The sequence below is a fragment of the Martes martes genome, assembly GCF_963455335.1.
Source record: "Martes martes genome assembly, chromosome: 4".
Taxonomy (NCBI): Eukaryota; Metazoa; Chordata; class Mammalia; order Carnivora; family Mustelidae; genus Martes; species Martes martes.
The window spans coordinates 176,721,988-176,746,314 of record NC_137891.1 but is presented as its reverse complement, the minus strand read 5'-3'; the positions used below and the strand labels follow the sequence as shown (position 1 = coordinate 176,746,314).

At 49.9% G+C, this 24,327-nt stretch overlaps 1 protein-coding gene across 1 annotated transcript; it reads left to right on the top strand.

Moving 5' to 3' along the window:
• Positions 1 to 1,331: 1,331 nt before the first annotated feature.
• On the top strand, positions 1,332 to 22,720 carry CDA (cytidine deaminase). The gene is made up of 4 exons (XM_080799994.1): positions 1,332 to 1,537; positions 11,850 to 11,961; positions 18,617 to 18,674; positions 21,705 to 22,720. The coding sequence occupies exons 1-4, from the start codon at positions 1,384 to 1,386 to the stop codon at positions 21,819 to 21,821; spliced, it is 441 nt and encodes a 146-aa protein (XP_080656120.1). The 5' UTR covers positions 1,332 to 1,383; the 3' UTR covers positions 21,822 to 22,720.
• The last annotated feature ends 1,607 nt before the right edge of the window (positions 22,721 to 24,327 follow it).

Below are 24,327 nucleotides of genomic sequence, written 5' to 3'. Positions count from 1 at the left end.
GAGGAAAACGAGGCAGACTTTGCCCAGCTGGGTGTTTGCCTATACCTCCATGTGGGAGAGCTCCAGGCTAAAGGACACAAAGATACTGGGCTGCGTCTGTTTTGCCCGAGATGTCCGCATGCAGGATATGGACATGCTGCCTCATTTTCTCCCCCTCTTCCACTTTCCCCCCTTCTCCTGTCCCACCCTCTGTCCAAGACCTCGGAGAAGCTGCTGGTTCACTTCCACTTGCTGGGGGTCTGTGGACGTTTGGACACCTCTGGACATGCTATCTGGTGTTCTGCCTTTCTTATATGATCTTGGCCCAGTCACTTAATGATAATAACTTCGTCTGCATGAAGTCACAAAGTGTGCTTTGTCGTGATGCCACAGGAGCCTCTAACCATACTCACTGGACACACATTATCTCATTCGAACCTCATGACGACTCTGCAAGATACTGTTAGTGCACCCACTTTACAGACGAGGAACCCGAGGCTGCAGAGACAGGTGGTATTAATTTCCTAAAGTCCCATGGCTAGTAAGAACTGGAATTCCAGCTAGGGTCTACTAAACTCCAAAGTTCAAGCTCTTCTACAATTCAAGTAGGTAGAACAGAGATGGTCACTATCCTCACTGTAGAGATGAGGAAACTAGCTCAGAGAGGTCAAGGAACTGGCCAGTGGTTGTACATGTGGAAAGTGGTGCTGCCAATATGCAAACCCATTTCTTTGGCCACCAACCCAATGTTTATTTTGCCAACAAAAAAGTGAGGAAACCTGAGTAGACCACCTCAGAGATTCCCTCCAGCCGAGATACATTTAAATTCTGGGTTAAGACAGGAATCAGAAGGAGAATGGGTGAAAATAAAGAAGCAATTTGGTCCTACTGCTTTGTCTCACACTCCCTGCCTCAGGAAGCCTGAATGGCTGCCCCAGCTCTGCCCTTTCAGCCTCATCGCATCACCCAGCGAAGGAGACAGTCAACACATTGAGGTGCATTTCAACCCTTGGAGTTTGGACTCCCCAGACCTCACACTGACCACCCCCCACCCCCGCAGCCTCTTCCCTGAGGAGCGAGGAGCGTGTGTCCACAGTCGCCCCTTACACAGGCGCATCCATGCCCTGACCATTCGCCCCTCAGTGTGTTAGCAGCGAGAGTGGTCCCCAGGGAAGAGGGTGAGCACACGTGGGCACAGTCGCATCCTTACACACTGGGCCCCACACGGCACCCTCTAATCCCAGCCTGCGGAGGGGGGCGGGAGGCGGGGGGGGGCGGTGGCTGGAGACCCCGGCCCCGCCCAGCGCCCCACAGGGACACGCCCCGGAGGGAGGAGCTAACGTTTCGCTGGCCCGGCGGGGCTGGGAGCTGACTTCTGCGCCTCCGCAGCCCCGGGGGAGAGACATGGCCCACGAGCGTCCCGCCGGCGCCCTGGAGCCCGAGCTCGTCCAGCGGCTGCTGCTTTCCTGCCGGGAGGCCAAGAAGTCCGCCTACTGCCCCTATAGTCACTTCCCCGTGGGGGCCGCGATTCTCACTCGGGACGGAAGGATCTTCTCCGGTAAGGGCGCCCCGGGTCCCCCTCGGCCGCAGCCCCGGCGGGAGGTCGCAGGAGGACGGGAGGGAGGCGGCAGACCGGAGGGCAGCTCTGGCCGCTCGTGGCTGGGCCACCCTTGTAACGCTGGCATCCCCCCTCCCTACCGCCCCCCCCTCCCCCGCCCTGCCTGCTGTCCGGGACCGTGGGGCTGAATGCAGGTGCTGCTCAGATGCAGCGACCTTTTCAATTCTTAGCGGACTGGGAAGCCAGAGGTGGGACGGGGAGGGACATGGGAAGGGGAGGCCGTAACTCAAAGCTGGGAGGGACACGTCTGATACTTTGTGAGCCCCCCTCCACGCGTGGCCCTCTGCGAAGGCTTCCAGGTTTCATTACCAAGTCCTTACCTCTCACCCCACCCATATCCGTGTTAAGCCCATTTTTCAATAGAGAAACTGAGGACCAGAGAGGGGACACGGCTTGCTCAAGGTCACACGGGGCGCTGGTGGTGGAACTCAGGGCTGGGGTCCACCAAACCCTGCTTTCTTCCCATCACCTACTGGGCGAGGAAGGAGATTGAGGAACCCATGGCCAGCAGGCAGTGACTTGTTAGCGGAGTTCAGGCCTTGCAGAGTGATCCTGGAGGAAAGAAGCAGAGAGAAGTTTGGGTGACTAGCAATGATCGCTGGCCTGGGGAAGGTGGGAACTGGACGATGGAAACTGGAGTCAGCACTAATCTGTTCCTAAGCTCCCTTTCTTTGGTCTGTTGGGTTTCTAGAAGAGCTCACTTGAACAAAAGTTCAGGCTTGTTTTTGCTAAGCTAAGAGGCATTCTCATTCAAAACAGTGGGGGACTTGGTGAGGAAGTAGTAGGGAAGCTATGCCCCTCCCCACCACTTCGGAGGGTAGATGAGAATTGGCACAGTGGGACAGATGGGGACACCCAGCACTGCTGCCCAGAATCCGCCTCTACTTGGCAATGGCAGCTATTTAAAGGGACAGAGGTTCACAGGTGGACATCTAATCCATGACCTCCAGTAGCCTAAGGCCAGTTGTGAGCCACTGCTCGGCTGTGAGTCTGGCTGGGGATCCCTGTCTCCCCTTGAATGGTGCCCCACCTTCCCACCCCCCCACCCCCCCGCCCCGGGCTCTCCTTGCTGTTCATGTTACCTCTTGTCTTGGAGGTTCTGTCCCATTTCTCCATTTCAGGAGTCACCTGGGTCTTAAACCCCTTTGAGCCGGAGAAGGAACCTTGAGGGAGTGCTAGTATGTGAAAGGATAGTGAAGAATGTTATCCATTAACCCTTATAACCCCACAAGGCAGTTTGAGATCACAGAGAAGGAAATGGAGGCTCACTGGAGCTAAATGCCCAAGTCATAAAGCTGGGATTCAAACCCAGAGTTCCCCTGACTCCGAGTCGGCTACTCTGTAGGGAATCAAGACTCTGTGTGTCTTGTGGGAATTCAGGCCTGGCCTGGTGGCTCAAATGACTATTAAACATTAACCACCTCCACAAACAACATTGCAGCCCACACTGTCCTTGGGTGCCAGGGGCTTGGACGGTGAATCTGCCATTGGCTCTTTCCAATGCCTCCTTGCATGGGATTCATTCATTCAACAAATATTTGCTGAGCACTGTGACTTCAGAGGTAAGGTGCCAAGTACCAGGGATATTGCAATGAGCACAAATGATGTAATCTCTGCGCCCCCCTCCGCCCCCCACGGAGGTTCTGTGTCTTACACAGATCATGGTTCGAAAGGGGAAGCCTCAACCAATGACTATAGGAGTGAATGAAAGAGGCGAGCCCGAGTGCAGCCTGTTGAAATTGCAGAAGAACCTGGTCGTGCAGTGGAGATTTAGGGAAGCCTTCTGGGATGGGGCGAAGGCTCTGGACTGGGTGTGAATCCTGGAGCTACTGTTTAACCAGCTGTGTGACCCTGGACATGACCCTTCACCCTAATGTGTCTTACACATTTGTAAACTGAGGATCGTGCACCCACCTTTCTGGATGGCTGTGAAGAGAACTGGTTTCCACCCTGATGGTTGGTGCCTGTGCTGATCAGCCATCAGGTCATGAGCTCATGCCTATAAGATGATTAGCACAGTTTCTGCCCACAGGAAGGATGCCACAAGTGGTGGCAGCTTCTTCTCTCTTTTTTTTTTTTTTTTAAGATTTATTTATTTATTTATTTGACAGAGAGATCACAAGTAGACAGAGTCAGGCAGAGAGAGAGGAAGGGAAGCAGGCTCCCCACTGAGCAGAAAGCCCAATGCAGGGGCTCAATCCCAGGACTCTGGAACCATGACCTGAGCTGAAGACAGAGGCTTTAACCCACAAAGCCAACCAGGCACCCCAGCTTCTTCTCTTTTAATACTATTATATTATTTTTAAAAATACTATTATATTATTACTATTAATAATATAATTTATTACTATAAATATATAATAATATATATTATTGTATTATTATTCTTTAGAGGCAGATTGTGGAGGACTTGTGAAGGCCAAGCATTGACACTGAGATTGGAACGTAGGGAACCAGGAACATTATTAAGAAGAGTAACATGAAAATGGAATTCAAGAGCAGTTAGTCTGACAAGTACTCAGGGAGGGCCAAGACGGAGGAAAGAGTGTCAGGAGGATGATGTCTGTCTTGTTTGCTGACCCATCCACAGGGCCGGCACACTGACCAGCCTTAACATGTCCTCAGTTAAAGTTTGTTGAATGCATGAACGAGTGACTCGGACTAGGACAGTGGTACATGGAACAAGGAAGGAAAGGCTTGAGAGAAACTGTACAGGACAAGTGGACTGGGCTTGTGGTGAGCGGTACTGGAGTGAACGAAAGGAATACAGTTCTAGATCTTCAGCCAGGTAGACCAGGGGAATGATGAGGCACTGGCCAAAGCAGGGAGCAGAAGGCAGAGCTGGATTGGATGGTGCTGAGGACATCATGGGCAGGGACCAACAGCTACAGTGGATTGATCGCCCACTTAGTGACTGATCATTCGCTAAGCACTTGGCATGGAAGATCTCTTAGGAGATCTCGTTTGGTATCTCAGAGCCCCCACATGAAGGGAGACAATGAGTGTCACATGCACTAGAGCAGTTTCAGTTGTAAATGACAGAAACCAATCAGAACCATAATGGGTAACAGTAGATCTTAACTCAGGGATGGCTGGGCCCAGGAACTCAGATGTCGTCATGCCCTTTATCCTTCTGGGTGCTTGTTTCTTTCTCTTAACCCTGTAGGTGGGCTTTCTCCAGGCATCAGGAAACATGAGTGCAGGCAGCCTCTGGTTCACATCAAAAGCAGAGAAGCAAGAACTCTTTCTCCACTAGTTGGAGATGGAAAACTTCCAGGGAAGGGCTCTGATTGGTCCATCTCCAATCACGTGCACACCCTCGAGCCAATCACTGTTGTCATGATAGAGTAGCGCAATTGGTCTGGCTGACTCACACGCACATTGTTCCCAGGGTGGCGTGGGGGGTGTTTTACCACAAGAAGGAGTATGGAGGTGGCAGAGCAAAACCCAAACACGCGCTCTACAAATGCTGTAACTCAGGTCAGCTCTTTGTGCTGCCCTGTGCCGCAAGGTGCATGTGCGGAGGGGGCCTGGAGAGGGGGACGAATGGAGGGTGTTTACCAGAATCCCTGACTCACCTGTAGATGGGAAGAGAGGACAGAGGGTAGTAAAGCAGGGCTTGGAGAGGTGGGGACCTGGAACAGTCAGAGGAAACATGACATGTGTCATGGGATGAACTAGAGATGTTTGGGAGACAGAGAGGGTGCGGCTGAATTTAGACACGGAGTTTATTGTTTGGTACGAGACAGACCTGCCAAGTTCTGTGACTTTTTCCAGTTGTACCAAAGACCAGCCTCTGTGGAGTTTCCCTCCTTGGGACAGCTGGTGCCCCATTCAGTTCAAAAGCAAGTCTGACAGCCTTGCTGTCATGGCCTTGTAATAATGATCGCTTCCCCTTGACCCTGGCCAAGGTCTTGTGCCTCTTAAGGATGGGCCACAGGATGGTGACTCATCATGACAATTACCTTCTGTGATCGCTGCTGGAGACTTGCGGGGGAGAGGAGCAGCCCACCAGGGAAGGAGGAGCTGCAGAGGGAGAGGGAGGTGGGGGGACAGAAGAAATGGGGCAGCAGGGGGAGTTGGCAGGGACGGTGGGGTATCCCGGGGCAGCCAGGGTTTGTGTAATGCCAGATGGGAGGTGGTGGAGGAAAGTCATGGAGACCACTCTTTGCCGGCACCATCCAAGGGATGGGCAAATTTGTCCTTGGGATGGTGGTCTGTCTCCCTCACCCCCTCTCCCTAGAGGGACTTCAGCACTCTATATCCTCCTTTGCTGTTTGGGGGAAAGCCACTTTACTGGATCAGCTGTAGTGAATTCTGGGAGGAACAAACCACGTTTCTAAAAAGACACTTAGGGGCGCCTGGGTGGCTCAGTGGGTTAAAGCCACTGCCTTCGGCTCAGGTCATGATCCCAGTGTCCTGGGATCGAGCCCCGCATCGGGCTCTCTGCTCAGCGGGGAGCCTGCTTCCTCCCTTCTCTCTGTCTGCCTACTTGTGATCTGTCTGTCAAATAAATAAATAAAATCTTTAAAAAAAAAATAAATAAAAAATAAAAATTAAAAAAAATAAAAAATAAAAAGACACTTAAAGATGTCCTCGTTAATCGCTGAATCCAGCTTGTCTTGGCTTTAACCTTTAAATCTGATCCTTCATGGTCTTCCCCCTGAAGAGCCAAAGGAGATGAAGTCCAACAGGTAGGCAGGTTGGGACCAGGTTTTGTGAGGCCTTGTAGTCCCCGGAAAGGATTTCAAAGTGTCAGAAGGGCAGACTCAGAGCCACCATCACACCTTGTCTAGAAGGAACAGGTGCTCAGTCACACAGGCCTACCACCACCAAACCCTTGCCTTTATTATCATTAAATTTTATTTCAATTAATTAGCATGTAGTATGAATTTCAGAGGTAGAGTTTAGTGATTCATCAGTTGCATAGAACACCCAGAGCTCATTCCGCCACGTGTCCTCCGTCCTGCCCATCCCCCCGTTACTCCATCCCCCACCCACCACCCCTCCAGCAACCCTCTGTGTTTTCTCTAGAGTTAGGAGTCTCTTACGGTTTGTCTCCCTCTCTAGTTTCATCTTATTTCATTTCCACCAATTCCAAAATTGTGCATTTGGTAACAGCAGCTGGCCACTGCTGACCCACAGCGCTGTGCTCGTCGCTCTACGTGTGTGATCTCGAATCTTTCTCACCAGAGTCCTCTGAGGGAAGTGCTATGGCTTTCACTTCATAAATGATGAGAAAGTTTTAGTGTCTTTCCCAAACTCTCAGAGCCAGTAGGGCCAAGGGTCCCAGGGCAGAACGGAAACTCGGGGCTCTTTCTTTCTTTCTTTTTTTTTTTTTTTTTTAAGATTTCATTTATTTATTTGACAGACAGATCACAAGTAGGCAGAGAGGCGGGCAGAGAGAGAAGGGAGGAAGCAGGCTCCCTGCTGAGCAGAGAGCCCGATGGGGGGCTCGATCCCAGGACTCTGGGACCATGACCTGAGCCGAAGGCAGCGGCCTTAACCCACTGAGCCACCCAGGCGCCCTCGGGGCTCTTTCTGCAAAGCCCTGATTCAGCCGTGGGCTCTCTTCTAAAACAATCTCTCAAAAAAAATGAATGAATGAATGAATGAATGAATGAATAAAACAGTCTTTCTTCCTTCACTGGCCCTTTTAAATTTTTAGGCACAGTAAGGAAGATTTCTCCGTATGAGGCCATTCTGAACTTCAAGTGCAGACCCAGGCAATCGACCTGAGGAAGGAACCTTCCGCCAAACCCAAGATTTCTGTGAATCACGTTTAACAGGGAGAGTGCCCCTGAGTCAGGGAGGAGGCAGGGCTGGGGTGGTTGCCTGATAGGGAAGGACGTGGGGGGAATAAGGCCAGCAGGAGAGGCAGAAGTCAAATGCAGGCAGGCCAAAGTCAGCAGAGGTGGGCAGGGCAGGCAAGGGCTTGTTTAGAGGAAGTCATTTCAGGCAGGCACTGGGAACTTGGCTGGGGAGACTAGGTGGGGGAGCGAGCTGCATTCATTCATTCATTTAACTTTCATTGCCCTGGAGAGAGGGCCAGTTATCCGGCTGTAGTGACTCACATGTGAATGCAAAGAAATGTAGTGACTCACATGTGAATGCAAAGTCAAAAACACTTGGCGTTCAGGGCTAGAAGTCCCTGGTCACTCCTTGTCCCGCAGCCCAACTGTACAGACTGACTTCTGGGTGACCGTAAACGACAGATGCCCATCCGCACTATTAGACAAAAGGAGGGCGTGTTGGCTCCTAAAAGTGTGGGAAGAGATGACGTGTAGCCGGGCCTCAAGGGCAACTGCACCAGCCCAGACTCTTTTCTGGCCATCTCTCATCTCAGCTCCCATCCGTTCTTCTGAGTGTCCATTCCCCCAGCGGTCTCCTCCATAATGAACGGAAACCAGGGCAGCAGCCCGGCCCAAGCCCAAACTCTCAGTCTCCTCGAGGAACTGAAGTTCCTGTGTAGAGAACTGTGATTGGCTCAGTGTGGGTAAGGTGCCTGGCTCTGACTGGCCCAGGGAGTTAGTTAGGTGCTCAACTCTGATTGGCCCAGTGTGGGTCAGGTACTCATCTTTCGACCGATAAAAAGGTCATGTGAGACAAGATGGCCGCTCCCATTTGAACTGCTTGTTGTGGGGTTTGTTGCAGGAGGTCTGGTGACATTCATTCCTCTCCATCTGTTGGACATGAATGCCTGTGATCTTGAGAACCATCATGATGATTAGTGGATCAAATGATTAACTGAACCCCTCCTAAAGCGTCCATGTAAATAATGCACTGACAGAAAATTCTGTGGGGAAAATACATGAGGAAATAATGACCAATTTCCAAATTTGACTACAGTAGGAACCAAATCCTGCATAATCACATTTGAAAAAAAAAAAAAAAAAAGGAGTGACTTAGGTAAGGAACAGTCTCAGGTGATGAGACAAATAGAAACATAGTGACTCGCACAAGATGGCTGCTTGCTTCTCTCATCTAACAGACCAGGGATGGGCTGGAGTCTTGGGCATATGGACTGTTCTGCTCTGCTGTGGTCTACGAGGCTATTCAGTTCAGATTCCTTCTCTCTCGATGTCCTGCCATCCCTAGAGTGGTGTCCACAGCCACGTGTTCCAAACCAGTACACGTCATCACATCCATGTTCCAGCCCCCAGGAAAGGGAAAGATGAAGTGGGGAGCAAACAATGGCCCCATAAAGATGTCATCTGGAAGTTGCACCCACCACTTCCACTTGTATCTTAATTGGTTAAAGCGACAAGACTATAGGAAGTTTCCAGTGAGGCTGGGAAATGTGGTCTTTTGGTTGGGTAGTCACATGCCCCACTCAACTCCAGTAGCTTCTGTTGGGACAGTGAACCCTGGGAACAATTAGTCTTTGCCACAGGACTACCTGTGGCCTGTAAGTATCTGTATACATCCTTCTTTCCACATGTAAGACCCACTTACCACCTTCTTAAGAGAGGCGACCCAAAGTCCACCCAGTCATGGCATCCAGCTCCGAGAGTGGAAACTCAGAGCTGTTCAGTCTCCTTCCTGAGATGTGGATGTGGTCCTGTTGGCCTAGAGGCCCAAAATCTAAAAGTAATCACCCACATCCCAGTTCCCACTCACTCCCACAATATTCAGTGCAGAGAAGGAGCAGGAAAGAGTAGGAAAGAATAACCACCATCAAATCTTCTGATTGGAAAAGGGAAGAACAGGGAGCACACAGTGGCCACCAGTCCATGCAGTTGTCGGTCCTACTGGGCAAGAAGTGTGAAGGCTTGCTGCCCTGGTACACACTCTCTTACCTTTCTGCCCTGAGGGTAACTGTCCACTCTCTACGGTGGCCCCAGACTTTGCCCTCTGGGAACTCTTCCTTGACTATCCTAAACTCAGCCACACATCTGAAGTGGGTTTTGGGGAGAATCCCCCCCACCTTGGGGGCATACAACTCTCTCAGTTCACTTCTGATGGTGGGGTTTTGGGGACCCAAGGGTTTCTTTTGGGATTAAACAATCACAGGATTTTACAGAGCAGACTTTTGGCTTCTCTGGGCTAGCCAGTTCTGTGAAAAACTTAGAAACCTCCTGGTTTATTTGCTTCCAGTCTCTTCCATACAGGAGTACCATACTCGAAGATCCTTTCTGGGCATAGTTCTTAAGCCTACCAACTCCCCTTTTTTAGTAACTGGCTTCCCTGTTTGGCCCATCCCTGCTGCGTCATTTTGATGATGGCCTCCTTGAGGCCCCAAAACAATAGACTGGGTAAGAAGGTGTCACCCTTCATCAGATCTTTGCCATGGAGCTGATTCCATTGTCAGGTAGTAAATCCTAATGGTATGTAGCACAGTCTGCTTCCCAGGTTATTAAAGAATGGGGCTTTACCAAATAACCTGCCGCCAAGTAACAAGGGCCATCAGCTTTCCACAGGGCCATGTCTGTTTTCCCATTCACATCGCCCAACTGCTAAGCCAAGGCCATGTATTTTTTTTTTCTTAAGGTTTTATTTTTTTTGTCAGAGACCACAAGCCAGGGGAGCGGCAGGTTGAGGGAGAAGTAGGCAGAGGGAGAAACAGGCTCCTAATAAGCCATGCGCCCGATGCGGGACTTGATCCTAGAACCCTGGGGTCAGACCTGCACGGAAGGCAGACACAACTGACTGAGCCACCCAGACATCCCAAGACTATATATTTTAGATGTTTGTTTTTTCAAGGCTGCATTTCACTCTCATTACCAATTTCTCTATCAGTTAGATGTAGGTTAAAGCTGCTGTAACAAAAATTCCCAACACAATGACTCCAACATGACAGGATTCTCTTTTATTCTCACATAACAACTTAGAGTAGACAGTTGTGCCAGGGCAAACAGGTGATTCAACTCTGCTGCATGAGTTGGACCAGGGTCCCGAGTGCCTTCTGTCCTGTTGCTTCTCCATCCCCATGACCATAAACGGCACAGCCAGAGCTGTCCCACCTCCCCCCAGCCTGTAGAACATAGAAGAAAGGAGTGAAAAGCTGTCCATCTCTTTACCAAAAATGTGATCCTGAAGTTTCCCATCTTGCTTTGGGCCACATCCCACTGACCAAAATTGAGTCGCATGGTTGTACTATGCTGCCAAGGAATCTAGCAAATACGGTCTCTCGCTGAGCGGCTGTGTGGGCAGCCATGTTGGAATAGGGGTCATTTGTATTACTTAAAGCAAGAAGGAGAAGGTCACCTGGGTGGCGGTTAAGGTTCTGCTTTGGGTCATGGTCTTTGGGTCTGGCATGGTCACGTTGTGATTTCAGGGTTCTGAGATCGAGCCCCACATCAGGCCCCCTACTCAGTGCTTCTCCCTCTCCCCCTCCCCCATCTCCCCCCACTTGTATGTGGGTGACTCACACCTGTCCGTGCTCTCTCTCGCTAATAAATAAATAAAATATTTTTTTTTAAAAAAGGAAGAAGAAGACAATAAATCCTGGGGAGCAATTGATAATCTCTGCCTCAGAGAGAAAGGCAAGCCATGAAGAGTGACACAGACCACATCCTGACAGTCAGGGGGAAGCCCACTTTCTGCGGTGATTATCTCCGTGGAAATGGAGAGTTTGTTAGTCATTCAATCTGGCTATGCCAGTGTTTTGTGTCCTGGGAACAGGCCTTGCCAGTTGTCACCCAGGGACGCTCCTGGGAGGGACACTGGGGAGGGCTCCCTGACTGTGGGCTCTGCCACCAAGCAGCCGGCCGCCCATTGGAGGGCTGGGATTGCCCTGAAGGCTTGTGCAATCACAGACACCTTTTGCAAAGCTTGGGAGTTCCTTGTTTGTTAGTGTGTTGGTTTTGACAGTTTGTTTTGCAACACGACTCAAATAGAGTTCACTTGAACTCTGAGAGCTGGTAAACACCACCAAAATTTTGCCCAGGCCCAATCGTTGAACCTTCTGTCTCTTAGATCCAGGGCTGGGGGGGGGCTCTGCTCAGCCTCTTAAGCCACAGCATCTCCCTTGACCTTGACCTTGACCTTTGCTGGGGAGGGGGGACTGTGCTGCCCCTGCTCCCAGGCTATGCTTCAAGACGGAGGTATTGGGTGAGTGACAGGGGTCGGAATGCTGGGAAGGGCCATAGCAGTGGCAGGGGGTCACCGAGTCTCTGAGAGCTTCCTGTCAAGCTGTCCTCTCTGAGTAATAGTGTTCTCCCTGCGCTGGAATGGGGCAAGCCTCTTCTGCAACACCTGCCACGGGAAGTGGTTCTGCTGGAAATGCCACTGGGTTTTCCTCTCTTCTCAGGGTGCAACATAGAAAACATCTGCTACCCGCTGGGCGTCTGTGCGGAGCGGACGGCAATCCAGAAGGCCATCTCAGAAGGACACAGAGAGTTCAGGGCCATTGCTATCTCCAGGTAAGGGGTGGGAAAAGCGGTTGCAGCTGTATGCATCCATCTGTTTGGCCAACACTCGCCACACACGTGTTATTCATCCATTCATTCATCTAACACATTTATTCTGTGCTTCCCATGTGCAGGCACTGTTGGGCTTGGCTGAGTGCTGAGAATAAAGAGAAAAATCAGAAAGGGACTCTGCCCAGGATGCCTGGGGTGGTTCAGTTAGGCAACGGCCTTCGGCTCAGGTCATGATCTCAGGGTCTTGGAATCAAGTCCTGCATCGGGCTCCTTGCTCAGAGGGGAGCCTACTTCTCCCTCTGCCTGGCACTTCCCCTGCTTGGGCATGGTCTCTCTCTCTCTCTCTCTCCCTCCCACAAATAAATAAATAAAACCTTAAAAAAAAAAAAAAAAGAAAAAAGAAATGGACTCTGCCCTCACTGAGTCCAGAGCAGATAAACAACCAACATATCTTTAGCTTAAGGGTAGGTGTGGTTTTTGTTCTAATAACAGTGCAGACTACAACAGGATGCCTACAAGCCACAACAGAAAGGCAGCATAGAAACCTAAAGCTGGAGGGACTTAAGAATCACCTGGTATAGACTCCCTGGCCATGACCCCATTTTACAGATGGACAAACAGGCCCAGCAAGGTTGGGCGACTTCCCTGGGAATTCGTGGCAAAGCTGGGAAGATCCCAGGTCTCTGTAGTCTCACTCTGGGCTCATTCCGTGCCACCGTGCTGTGCTGGGAAGTCAAACACCCTTCCCCACTCTCAGGGAGCTGCCTCAGGGATCCCTCACTGTGAGAGGTGACTATTACACTTGGCATTGCCCACCTTTGAGTGCCAGGAAGCAGGCTACCAAGACAAGCTGGTGGGGTGACAGCCAGGTCAACCCGGGTTACTGTTCACACTAATCAGATTCCATTTGGGTCCTGACTGAACAAAAGCATTAATCAAGTCTCTCTACATGCTCCAACATAAATAACCAGGTTCCTGCAGCCACTCCGGAAAACAGCATGGAGGTTCCTCAAAAAGTTGAAAATAGAGCTACCCTACGACCCAGCAGTCGCACTACTGGGTATTTACCCCAAAGACGCAAAGGCACTGATCCGAAGGGGCACCTGCACCCCAATGTTTATAGCAGCAATGTCCACAATAGCCAAACTATGGAAAGAGCCTAGATGTCCATCAACAGATGAATGGATAAAAAAGATGCAGTCTGTATATATACCGCATCTTCTTTATAATATATATATATTATACAGCCATCAAAACCCCCGAAATCTTGCGATTTCCAATGACATGGCTAGAACTAGAGGGTATTATGCCAAGCAAAATAAATCAATCAGAGAAAGACAATTATCATATGATCTCACCGATTTGAGGAATTTGAGAAACGAGACAGAGGATCATAGAGGAAGGGAGGGAGAAATGAAACAAGGTGAAACCAGAGAGGGAAACAAACCTTAAGAGACTCTTGGTCTCAGGAGACAAACTGAGGGTTGCTGAAGTGGAGGGGGATGGGAGGGATGGGGGGGTTGGGTGATGGACATGGTGGAGGGTATGTGCTATGGTGAGTGCTGCAAATTGTGTAAGACTGATGAATCACAGACCCACCCCTGAAACAAAGAACGCATTATATGTTAATTTAATAATAAATAAAGAAATAAATATCAAGGTTCCCACATGTGGACCCTCACAGGACATTCACTGAGTTCTTGTCATAGGTCATAGGGTAGCTCTGTTGGCCCTGGACCTAGGCAAGGTAGCATCGGGATTTGAGTACGAATGGGCTCTTTCACTCCCTCGGACCCTGTTCCCCTTCCAGTTTGATGGTGAGTTGCTCTTGTGTGCACCTTTGCATTGTCTGAGGGCGAGTTCTCTTTTATTACTCTTTTTTTTTTTTCCCAAGATTTTATTTATTTATTTATTTATTTGGGAGGAGTGCGAGTTGTGGGAGGGAGAATCTCCAACAGACTCCCTGCCAAGCCTGAAACCCCACGCAGGGCTCAATGTCATGACCCTGAGATCATGACCTGAGCCCAAATCAAGAGTCCAGGAGGCGTAACCCACGGAGCCACCCAGGCGCCCCCAAGAGAGTTTTCTCAGCAGAGTAATGGTGCGGGGGAGATGCCACGGGAAATGTTTAATCTACTGAGAGAGCGACTTCGAGGCTGACCAGATGTTGGTCTTTCAGGACCACCAGGTGCCTGGGTCACAGATGAGGAGTGCACTACCCCTCCCTCGTGGTGGCCCTGCAGGGCCTTGTGGGCAGAAACGCAGGGACTTAGCACAATGCCCTGCAGGGGCCACATAGTAGAAACAACCCCCCATTTCTTTTTTTTTTTTTTCTTAAGATTTTACCTATATATTTGGCAGACAGAGATCACAAGTAGGCAGAGAGGCAGTAGGCAGAGAGAGAGAGAGAGAGAGGAGGAAGCAGGCTCCCTGCTGAGCAGAGAACCCAATGCGGGGGCTCGATCCCAGGACCCTGGGATCATGACCTGAGCCAAAGGCAGGGGCTTTAACCCACTGAGCCACCCAGGCGCCCCCAAGCCCCCGTTTCTTTATAGGATCCTAAACTTTGCCTTAGTCTGGCCCTGAAGTGGACCGGGCTATTGAAGGCTATTTTCCTGAGCGACTGGAGCCAAGGGGCGCTGACGGAGAAGGGCCCAGCTTCCCAGAGCCTTCCCTTGTCACCAAGGTCTGTCCTGGCTCCCCTTCAGCTTAGGGAGGAATAAATGAGGCTGTGCTGGGAACATTTTGTGCAGATGAGCAGAGCTCGGGATGTGGATTACACTTAATTTAAAAGCAGGGTGTGGGGAAATAACTCATACAAAGCTGATCCAAGAAAATAACGGTATTCTGGGCGAAAAAGAGGCCAAAGTCAACAAAAGAGGATAATGGCACGGGAGCTTTGCTCTGTTTAGAATGTTCTAAATGAAAGGCTTTTTCTCCTGGTCATTATCTACTTTTAAAAAGGACTGGGTTGGGACGGCTGGGTGGCTCAGTCGGTTGGGCATCTGTCTTCGGCTCGGCTCATGATCCCAGGGTTCTGGAATTGAGTCCCACATCGGGCTCCTTGTTCAGAAGGGAGCCTGCTTCTCCCTCTGCCTGCTCTGCCTGCCTCTCCCCTTGCTTGTTCGCTCTCCCTCTCTCTCTCTCTGTGACAAATAAATAAAATCTTTAAAAAAATAATAAAAATTAAAACTAAAAACTTAAAAAAAAGGACTGGGTATTGCCAGCGATGATTAGCAAATGTCCTTATTTACATAAAACCTGCATTTTTCTAGCACCCATTTTTCTAGCACTGCTCCAGGGATCCAGCCTGCCCCAGTGTCCCTGAGCCAGCAATGCAGCCATTATTGCATTAATGACTGGTAAATTGGGAGCGTGGGTGCAGAATGAGTGGAAAGTGCCAGCTCCCTTGTTAACACTGATGGGTGTGAACAGTTTCAGAGAGCCCCTTTGAGAGCTCCAGGATGTGTGGAGCCCAGGATGGGATTTTGCTAACAGGAAGCTAAGCTTGTCCCAGGGGGGGCCCCAGTGTAGGCATCAAAGGCGATCGGTTTCCAGCCGGTCGCGTCTGATGAGGATGCTCCCAGTGTGTGAGCAGAATCAGCACAAATACAGAAACTGTCGATCCCAGCACAAGGCAGGAGAGGTAGATGTCCCGCTGCATCAACCGTATTTTGGGGCGTATCTTCTCCCAAGCTCTCGATTCTTACTCTTGACAGGAAGATTGAGTAATGGTTAAAAATCCTGGTTCTGGGGTTAGTGAGACCTGGATAACCCTGTTCCACTGCTTTTTGTCCCTAGCACGGAGGAGATTAACACACACACCCTGGGCTGTCACCACGCAACAGGAAGTGATTTCGGTACAGGTCCTGTCACAGAGTATGCAACAAATTACAGCTATCGTTTTAACTTTATCCTTATGACTTTTGCAAGCTCCCAAAGGCAGAGCCCGCAAATCCTGGATTCAGATCTTGGTCCTGCTAGCTCTGTGACCTTGGGCAGGTCATGTCATCTTCCACGACCTATAACATGAGGATGATAAGACTACCTACATAGCCCCTACCTTATGGGGTTGTTAGGGGATTAAATGAGTTCGTGTCCCTGAAGTCCTTAGCACAGGAGCCCGGCACAGAGAAGTACAATGTAAGGGGAAGCCAGGACTGTTACCAGGCTCTCTCTCAGCCTAAGAGCTATGCTGCCTGGAAGTGATTTCTTCTGACCTTTGAAGCCAAAACCAAGTCCAACTTCCCGGTTGAATGCATGTTCACCCCACCCACTTGAAGACCCTAATGCCGGGCACCTTGTCCAGGGAACTGTCCTTTGGACAGTTGGCCATGCATATCACAAGACTGAGAAAGGGAGTGGTGAGCTTGGCAGAGGCCAGATTATACAGGGCCTTACAAGGCATGGAAGGGAGGCTGAATTTGAATCAGAACTCCTCTACCATGGTCTTTTTTTTTTTTTTTAAGATTTATTTATTTTAGGGGAGATAACACAGAGAGAGAGGGAGTTGGAGAGGGAGAGAATCTGAAGCCGACTACCCGCTGAGTGTGGAACCTGACATGGGGCTTGATCCCACAACTCCGAGATCATGACCTGTGCCGAAATCAAGAGTCAGAGGTTCAACCAACCGAGCCCCCCAGGAACCCCCCCGTCCTCTCCCATGGTCTTAACCACAGCCTGCCTGTTTGGAAGTATTAACATGCAGACTTTATCTCCCCTTCCAGACAGTAAGATCCCTGAAGATAGAGATTCTCCAATTGGTCTTTGTTGCTCCTTTCTCGTGTCTGCCTGGTATGGTCAACATGTATGGGAAAAAGTAAAAAATAACACAGAATCCAGCCTCCAAAGAGCTTCTGGAAGGCTCTGGCTGCAACCCCCGTCACCTGGTAATCATAAGGGTTCATTTGGTTCAGTGTGCATCCTGGGTCACAGGTCCCCACCCTCTCACATCCCCGTGTGCTTTTGTTCTGAAGCTGGGAGCCTGCTCAGAAAGGACTCACCTTTCCATGCAGCAGAACCTTTCTTTGGAACCCCACCTATGAAAGGGAGTTACAAGGATTCGATGAAATAACACATTATCACTGTCTCTTCCCTCAGCTGCTTTATGCAATCCCTACCGTCTGTGTCTATCTCCACCTCATGCATCATTGGTTGGTTCATTAGCCGATTATCCGGCTTCTCTCACTGGTCCTGACTCCCGAGTGCAATGAGTTTTGTCTGTTTTGCTCATTGCTGTATCCCCAGCACCAACAGTGCCTGGCACAATGCACCAATAAACATTTGTCAGTTAAAATGAGATAATTCATTTAAGTGCTTTGCAGGATGCCTGGAACCCTCCAGGCACATATTAAATAATATGGTAATCATTGCCAACATATATATGATAAGTTAATTTTAAATTATATGTAAGTTATATATAATAAATCTGTGTGAGGAGGTACTAAAATGAAGACAGAGCTAATACGTGTAAAGGAATGAGTGCCCAATAGTATAGGCAGTAGTGATACGTGTAGACCACTCTAAGGTTTACAAAGCCCTTGGCACACTATCTCATTTTGTCTTCCAGCATTCCTACAAAGTAGGTGCCATGATTCCCTACACGTTACAGGCAAAGAAATGCACATTGAATGGGTTAAAATGACTTGGTTAAAGTCACACAAGATTAGCGAAAGGAGGAGCCAACCAAAAACCAAAACTGAAGTCCTGTGTTCTTGCAGAGGTCTCTCAGATTTGTGGGTCTAGAAGAGCAAGGACGATGGTGGTAGCGGACATAACCGCTGGTGCTCCAGCAGGCTTGGTGGTCCCTACTGTTAAATTCACCTTCCTTAAGTGCCACCCCTCATCCTGCTCAAAGCTGGAGGACTGCCTGTAGGTGCCTCCTTTCTGAGAGGCCAACCCTTGGCTGTAAGCGTCTCTTCTCTAGACTTCTCAGATGCCAAGAGCCTGTTTTACCCTTTGACTCACGTGTCTTTTTTTTTTTTTGCATGCCACAGGGCCTTTGCACATACTATTTCTATTGTCTGCAGCACAGAAAAACATGAGGCTTCGGTCTAGCACCTGTTAGTTACTTCATTTCACTGAACCTGTTTTCTTGCAGATAAAATGGTCATTCTGACACTCAGGTTGCACTGAGAATTCAAAGAGATAGTGGATAGCCAATGCCTGGTACAGATCTTGGCACACAGTAGCTGCTTGCTAATGGTGACTTAGGAACGCTCCATTTCCTCCAAGGACAGGACCAAATGCCACCTCCTCCACAAAATATTCTCTATAGTTCCTCTGTCAAGGATTGTCTCCCCGTAGAGTACGTTCTTATCACATTTTGTTTAAAATGATAATTCATCCAGGTGTCTGCTCGTTCACTGGGCTGAGCAGACTCCTGAAGGCCAGAGACATATTCCTCTTAACCTTTGTGTCCCTGGTGTGTGGGTGACAGTAAGTGTTTTGTGTCCCCGGAGTGTGGGTGACGGTAAGTGCTCACTAAACGTTTCCCAAAGGCACTGATGAAAACAACACGCCTCTGGTTGGAAACTGCCTGGTGGGGTGGGGTGTGACCTCATCCAGAGCTGGGCAGAGCCTCGGGGCCTGATCTCGGCAGCTATCCTCATGCCTCAGGAGAGACTGATCCAGGTTTGATTCTCTGTCCCCACAGTGACCTGCAAGATGACTTTATCTCACCCTGCGGAGCCTGCAGGCAAGTCATGAGAGAGGTAAGCACCTTGCCTTTCTGGAAAAGGTACACCAGGTGCATCCCTAGCGTCCCTGGGATCCCAGGCTGTGGGAGCAAAGCCAGGCTGCCAGCCAGGACACATAGCTACCGTCCTGTGTGCCCTGTTGGCCAACAAGCTTGCCCAAGCTTGCATGAATCACTGGAAATTATTCGTTCATACGACAGCCACTGGAGTATCTGCTGTGTGCTGAGCACTGAGCTAGGGCTGGGGTGACAGCAGTGACCAGACAAGCCAGGCCTTGTCCTCATAGTTCACAGTCTAGTGCAAGAGACAGACAACAAACAAGGAGCAAAATAAACAGTTTCTGAGAATGATGAGGTCTATGGAGAAAAGAGTGCAGAAAAAGGAATCCAAGGTCAACAAACATTGGTCCAGGGCGAATCCAGCCCCGTCCCCTTACTTTTGTAAATAAAGTTTTATTGGCACACAGCCCCACCCATTCCTGTATGTTTTGTCTGTAGCCGCTTTGGCCCTACGACAGCACAGCTGGACAGTTACAACGAAGCCCTGTGGCCTGCAGAGTCTAAAATAGTTCCTGTCTGGCCCGTTACAGAAAAATAGTTTGCCCGCCGCTGCTTTAGATAGCCAGGAAGGGCCTGTCTTGGAGGATGACATCAGCGCAGAGATATAAGTAATAAAAAATGAGGCAGACAAAGATCTAGAGAAGGTTTCCAGGCAAAGGAAGCAACATTTTTAGTGCCCATACAGTTGGTGAGTTTGATTAAGTCGTGAGAGGGCCAAAGAGGCTGGAACACAGTGAATAAGGAGGAGAAATGATGGGACAGAGGGCCTTATGGGCCATGGGACAGAGGGTACACTGGCTTCCAAAAAGAAAGGGAACTGAATTGTGCCCTTAGAAATGGTGAAAAGCAGATTCGATGAGTTCTTAATCTTGACTCAGTGGTAAGTTTTTTTGTGCATATATGTACATTTGGGGAGTGTCAGTAGCTTTCCCAGGCTCCCCAAGAGGTCTGTGTCCTCCAGAGTCCCCAAAAGGTTAAAGCCACTGGCCTGGAGAATCCCACAGGCCCTTGAACTTCCAGGTGACATCATCAGCCCTTCTAAACACAGCATCTCATTTCATCTTGACCCCAGCCTATCAGGGAAGTGGGGGGTCATTACCCCCACTTCCCGAGAAGTAAAACGGCCTGCCGAAGGACATACAGCCAGATGGTGGTGAGCTGGCGTTCATGGTCAGTTCAGGCTCACTGCTCCTCACGGCTGTCCCCCTGCCTTTGTGGGTCTGTAAACAAGACTAATTCCCTTGGGCCCTGGAGGAGATATAACGGTGCTCTGCAGACTAGGAGAACAGGAGTGCCTGGTGCCCTGGAGATTTCTGCTTTTAGAGTTGTTTACATCTGGGAGAGAAGGGGTTGTTTCCTTTCATTTGCTTTTGTGCCCTGGGGTTTCAAAGCATTGCCGGTGCAGACAGCTCCATTGTGTCTCTGCTTCTTGCCACGCCTGCAAACCAGACACAGTTAGCAGCGCATGGTTCCCCAGTTCAGATGCAAATGCCACCATAAAGGCATTGAATCCGCAATATGGACTCATCTCACGTTCGAGGGGGCAGAAATGGCTGCCCAGCACCTTGTCGTGTCCAAGGCCATGTGAGGAAACCACATCAGGGTGCCAGCTCCCTGGCGCCCCAGGCCCCGGCTTAGGCCAACTGCTCATTGCTGTTTTCCCCAAACAGATTAGATGCTGGCAAACGAGAGAAGGTGAATAAAAAAGCTGAAGGAGGGAGAGGCAGAACTGAAACCAAAAATGCAAATAACAAGAGATGAAGCTTGGGGGCCAGGACTCGCCACCACTCAGGTTTCATCCATACCCTCAGGCAGAGCCTGCCAAGCAGAAAAATCTCCTTCCTTAAAGCATTAATTAAAAAAAAAAAAAATCCAGAGACTGATCATGCCCCGTAATAATGTGATTCAGACAGAAGCGTGGAAGGCCATTAGGCTACTAAATACCAGTCAGTAAGAACGGCTTCCATTAGCTGAGCACCGCTATGCCCAGGCACTATGTCCAGTGCCTTCTGTCCATCATAAGTCTCAAAACGCACAGCCGGGCCGAGCCCCAGTTTGCTGACTCCAGCTCTGGGGCCCTGCATCGTGCACAGCTGTCTTCCTGCCTGGTACTTTCTTCTGTGTTTTTGGTTTTTTTTTTTTAAAGATTTTTATATATTTATTTGACAGAGAGCTAGAGAGAGAGAGAGAGAGAGCACAAGTAGGCAGAGAGGCAGGCAGAGGGAGAGTGAGAAGCAGGCTCTGCTGAGCAGGGAACCCGACGAGGGACTCAATCCCAGGATCCTGGGATCATGACCCAAGCCAAAGGCAGCTGCCCAACCAACTGAGCCACCCAGGTGCCCCACTTTCTCCTGTTATTAAAGTCATTTCACACATCAAGATGCTGAGCCCCAGAGGATCGGATCATTTGCCCAAGATCAAACATCAAGCACGTTTTAGCTCCTGAGAGTAGAAGAGAAAGATGGGGAGACAGATCTGAGCTAAAATTTCTTCTTTGCTGGCTTTACCCTCTTAAGCGTAAAGTAGGGGTATGATAGCACGTACCACAAGAGCAGAGAGTAAAATCATGCATGGGCAGTATCTGGTGTGTAGTGAGCCGAGCATGCACCTGCTCATGCTTGGGAGGAGTGGAGGACGTGCTGGAGGGAAGCAGGGTTTTAGTTGTCGAATGTCCTGGCAGGAGGAGGTCTGGCCCTGGGGGTTACTATTCCTGTAAAGCCCCGGGCAAGTCTCATCACAGAACAGAGCGCTTACTGCTCCTTAATAAAGTGCTGAGCACTGTTTTAATTGCTCAGTGGGCATTCTTACATTGGCTCTGTCCTCAAGCTCTCTGGGCCAGGTATGATTACTGTCATCCCCACTTTACAGATGAGAAAACTGAGGCACAGAGAGGACCATTCTGCAACTAGAGTCAGACTCAAATCCACGTCAGTCCTAACCCCTTGGGCACGCTACCTCCCTCACGATGGCTTTGCTTCTTTTCCAGTTTGGCACCAACTGGGCTGTCTACATGACCAAGCCAGATGGCACCTATGTTGTCAGGACAGTCCTGGAGCTGCTGCCTGCCCCCTTCGGGTCCATAGGCTGGCAAAAGATCCAGTGAGTTCGGAAAATGCCCACTGCCTGGAAGAGCCTGGGTTTCCACGTGTGTTTAAGGGGACAGCTGTCCAGAGAACTTCACGAAGATGTTCTTACAGACCTGGACAGGGCTGGGCAGAGATGGCTTTTTTAAATGACACTCGAGCACGGAGATCTTCACTGAAGCAATAAAGGGTTTCATTCCAACCTGGGCCAGCATCCCTCCTGGCAACCCACCTTGTCCTTCCTGGGACAGGAGCACCCATCCCTTCCTTTCCTTCCCAAGGGCCATCTTTAAAATTCCAGCCAAGTCTGGACTGCTTCCCCATCAGTCTTCCCAAGTTTCTATACTGTTCTGAGCAACTTTTCTAATTATAGACCTCACAGAGTGTGCGTTTTGCTCCGTCTCTATCATTGTTCACAACTCTAAGGGTGACAGAGTGATTTGTCTTTCTAGAAAGACCTGGACACTTTCTGCTAGGGGAAAGTGGGACCGTGTACCCTTCGGTGTGGAGAGCTGGGTTTTTAGGCAACTTGCTCCTCCAGATGGGAGGCCCCACTGGGTTGGGCCAAACTGCCAATGGCCATTTCTAGAGTCTATTTTGGACTCAGGGTAGACCTGAGCACCTCTGGATGCTGTCCCCCTCTCCACAGCTGTATCTGAGTGATTCCAAAGTATAAGGGGAAAGACAGGAGTTCGTCTAGACAGGGTAAAAATGTATCTCTGGGGGCACCTGGGTGGCTCAGTGGGTTAAGCCTCTGCCTTCGGCTCAGGTCATGATCCCAGGGTCCTGGGATCGAGCCCCACATCGGGCTCTCTGCTCAGCAGGGAGCCTGCTTCCCTTCTCTCTGCCTGCCTCTCTGCCTACTTGTGATCTGTCTGTCAAATAAATAATAAAAATAAAATCTTTTTTAAAAAATGTATCTCTGAAGACCGACTGTGTGCTGAGTACTTCCCCATGGATTCTTTTTTCTTTTCTTTTCTTTTCTTTTTTTAAGACTTTATTTATCCATTTGACAGAGACACAGCAAGAAAGGGAACACAAGCGGGGAGGGGGCGGGAGTGGGAGAGGGAAAAGCAGGCTTCCCGCTGACCAGGGAGCCCGACATGGGGCTCAATCCCAATCCCCATCCCAGGACCCTGGGATCATGACCTGAGCCAAAGGCAGATGCTTAACTCTGAGCCACCCAAGGCGCCCGCGTGGATTCTTTTTATTTAAAGTGCCCAGCCGCTCACTGAAGTGGTTATCTCCCCCTTCTTAGAGATGAGGGCACTGGGCTTCAGAGAGGTTGAATGACTCACTCTAGGACTGTGGGAAAGCTCAGACCCGAACCCAGGTCTCGGAACTCCGAGTGTGGTCTAGAAATAGTGCGTGATCTTTGCCAGGAGCTGTGCTAAGGCGTGTAACACATATGAAGGCTTATGTGAACCCTCATTCATCAAGCTCAAAGTGCATTGTCCTCATTTTACCAAGGAGCAAATGGAAACTCCGAGAGGTAACATCCCTTGCCGGAAGTCACACAGCTAAGAGGCAGCAGAGCTGGAACTGGAGTCGGGTCTGTCTGATTCCAAGTGTTTTGCTGTTGCTGTTTTTTCCCCATTCTCCTGCAGCTGAAGTTTGGCTGCCTTTGTATCTTTTACATGGCAAATGCTGCAAAGTGAAAGATGCATAAGAAATAGTCTGTGCCCTTGAGGAACTAACTCACAGTCTGACGGAAGAGAGGTGTAAACAGGTCAAGTGCGCGGAAATATACACAGTGATCCAGGCGAGTACCGGATGCGAGGTGCCATGCTCCCTTCTGGAGTGTGAGGAGGTTAGGGAGGGGACCATTGCATTGATGCAATGGTTACCAAACGTTGTCCGTCTGTCTGTCTTTTGTCCCTCTCTCATGCACACACACAGTTAGGAAGGTGAGGCCTCAGTAAGGGAGGGAGTCAGGCTGGCCCTCTAAAGGGGGCTGATGGCTCTGGGTGTCCTCCCTGGAAGTTGGCCTTGGGACCAGCCCCACTGGCTGAGGTAAGAATAGAGCACAGATTTCTTCTTTCCTAGGCCAGCAAGTTACTGGGGGCGCCGGTAGTGGACAGGCAAGTCACCCCTTTCCTGTGAGTCCTTTCTACTCAGATCCAGACCTCGTGGAAGTATTGCTGTCTGGCTTTTCCACAACACACCCAGACCTCCCTGCCGCCATCCTGGGAGGCAGGAAGGTGGTCCCAGCATGGCCGCACGGCGCAGAAGTCAACTCTGCCTTTCTTTAGAAATGGTCGATGGGGTCTTCAGCTCAGTCTTCTGAATGTTCTCAATGAAGCGGGATGGAGAAAGAAAAAAAAAGAAAGTTGAAAGAAAATGCGCTAAGATGTTAACATCAGTTAAAATTCTGGTCAATGGGAATCTCAGTTCATGACTTGTTTTCTTTGTACATATCTGAATTTTTAAAAAATATTTTATTTATTTATTTGACAGAGAGAGACACAGCGGGAGAGGGAACACAATCGGGGGAGAGGGAGAGGGAGAAGCAGGCTTCCCGCCAAG

Bases quoted from the DNA above. Each gene is read 5' to 3' on its own strand.
- CDA (XM_080799994.1), top strand. From the start codon at position 1,384: ATGGCCCACGAGCGTCCCGCCGGCGCCCTGGAGCCCGAGCTCGTCCAG. The intron at 11,962-18,616 runs GTAAGGGGTGGG...CTGTCCCCACAG, and splicing joins AGGGCCATTGCTATCTCCAG to TGACCTGCAAGATGACTTTA. The intron at 18,675-21,704 runs GTAAGCACCTTG...CTTCTTTTCCAG, and splicing joins GCAGGCAAGTCATGAGAGAG to TTTGGCACCAACTGGGCTGT.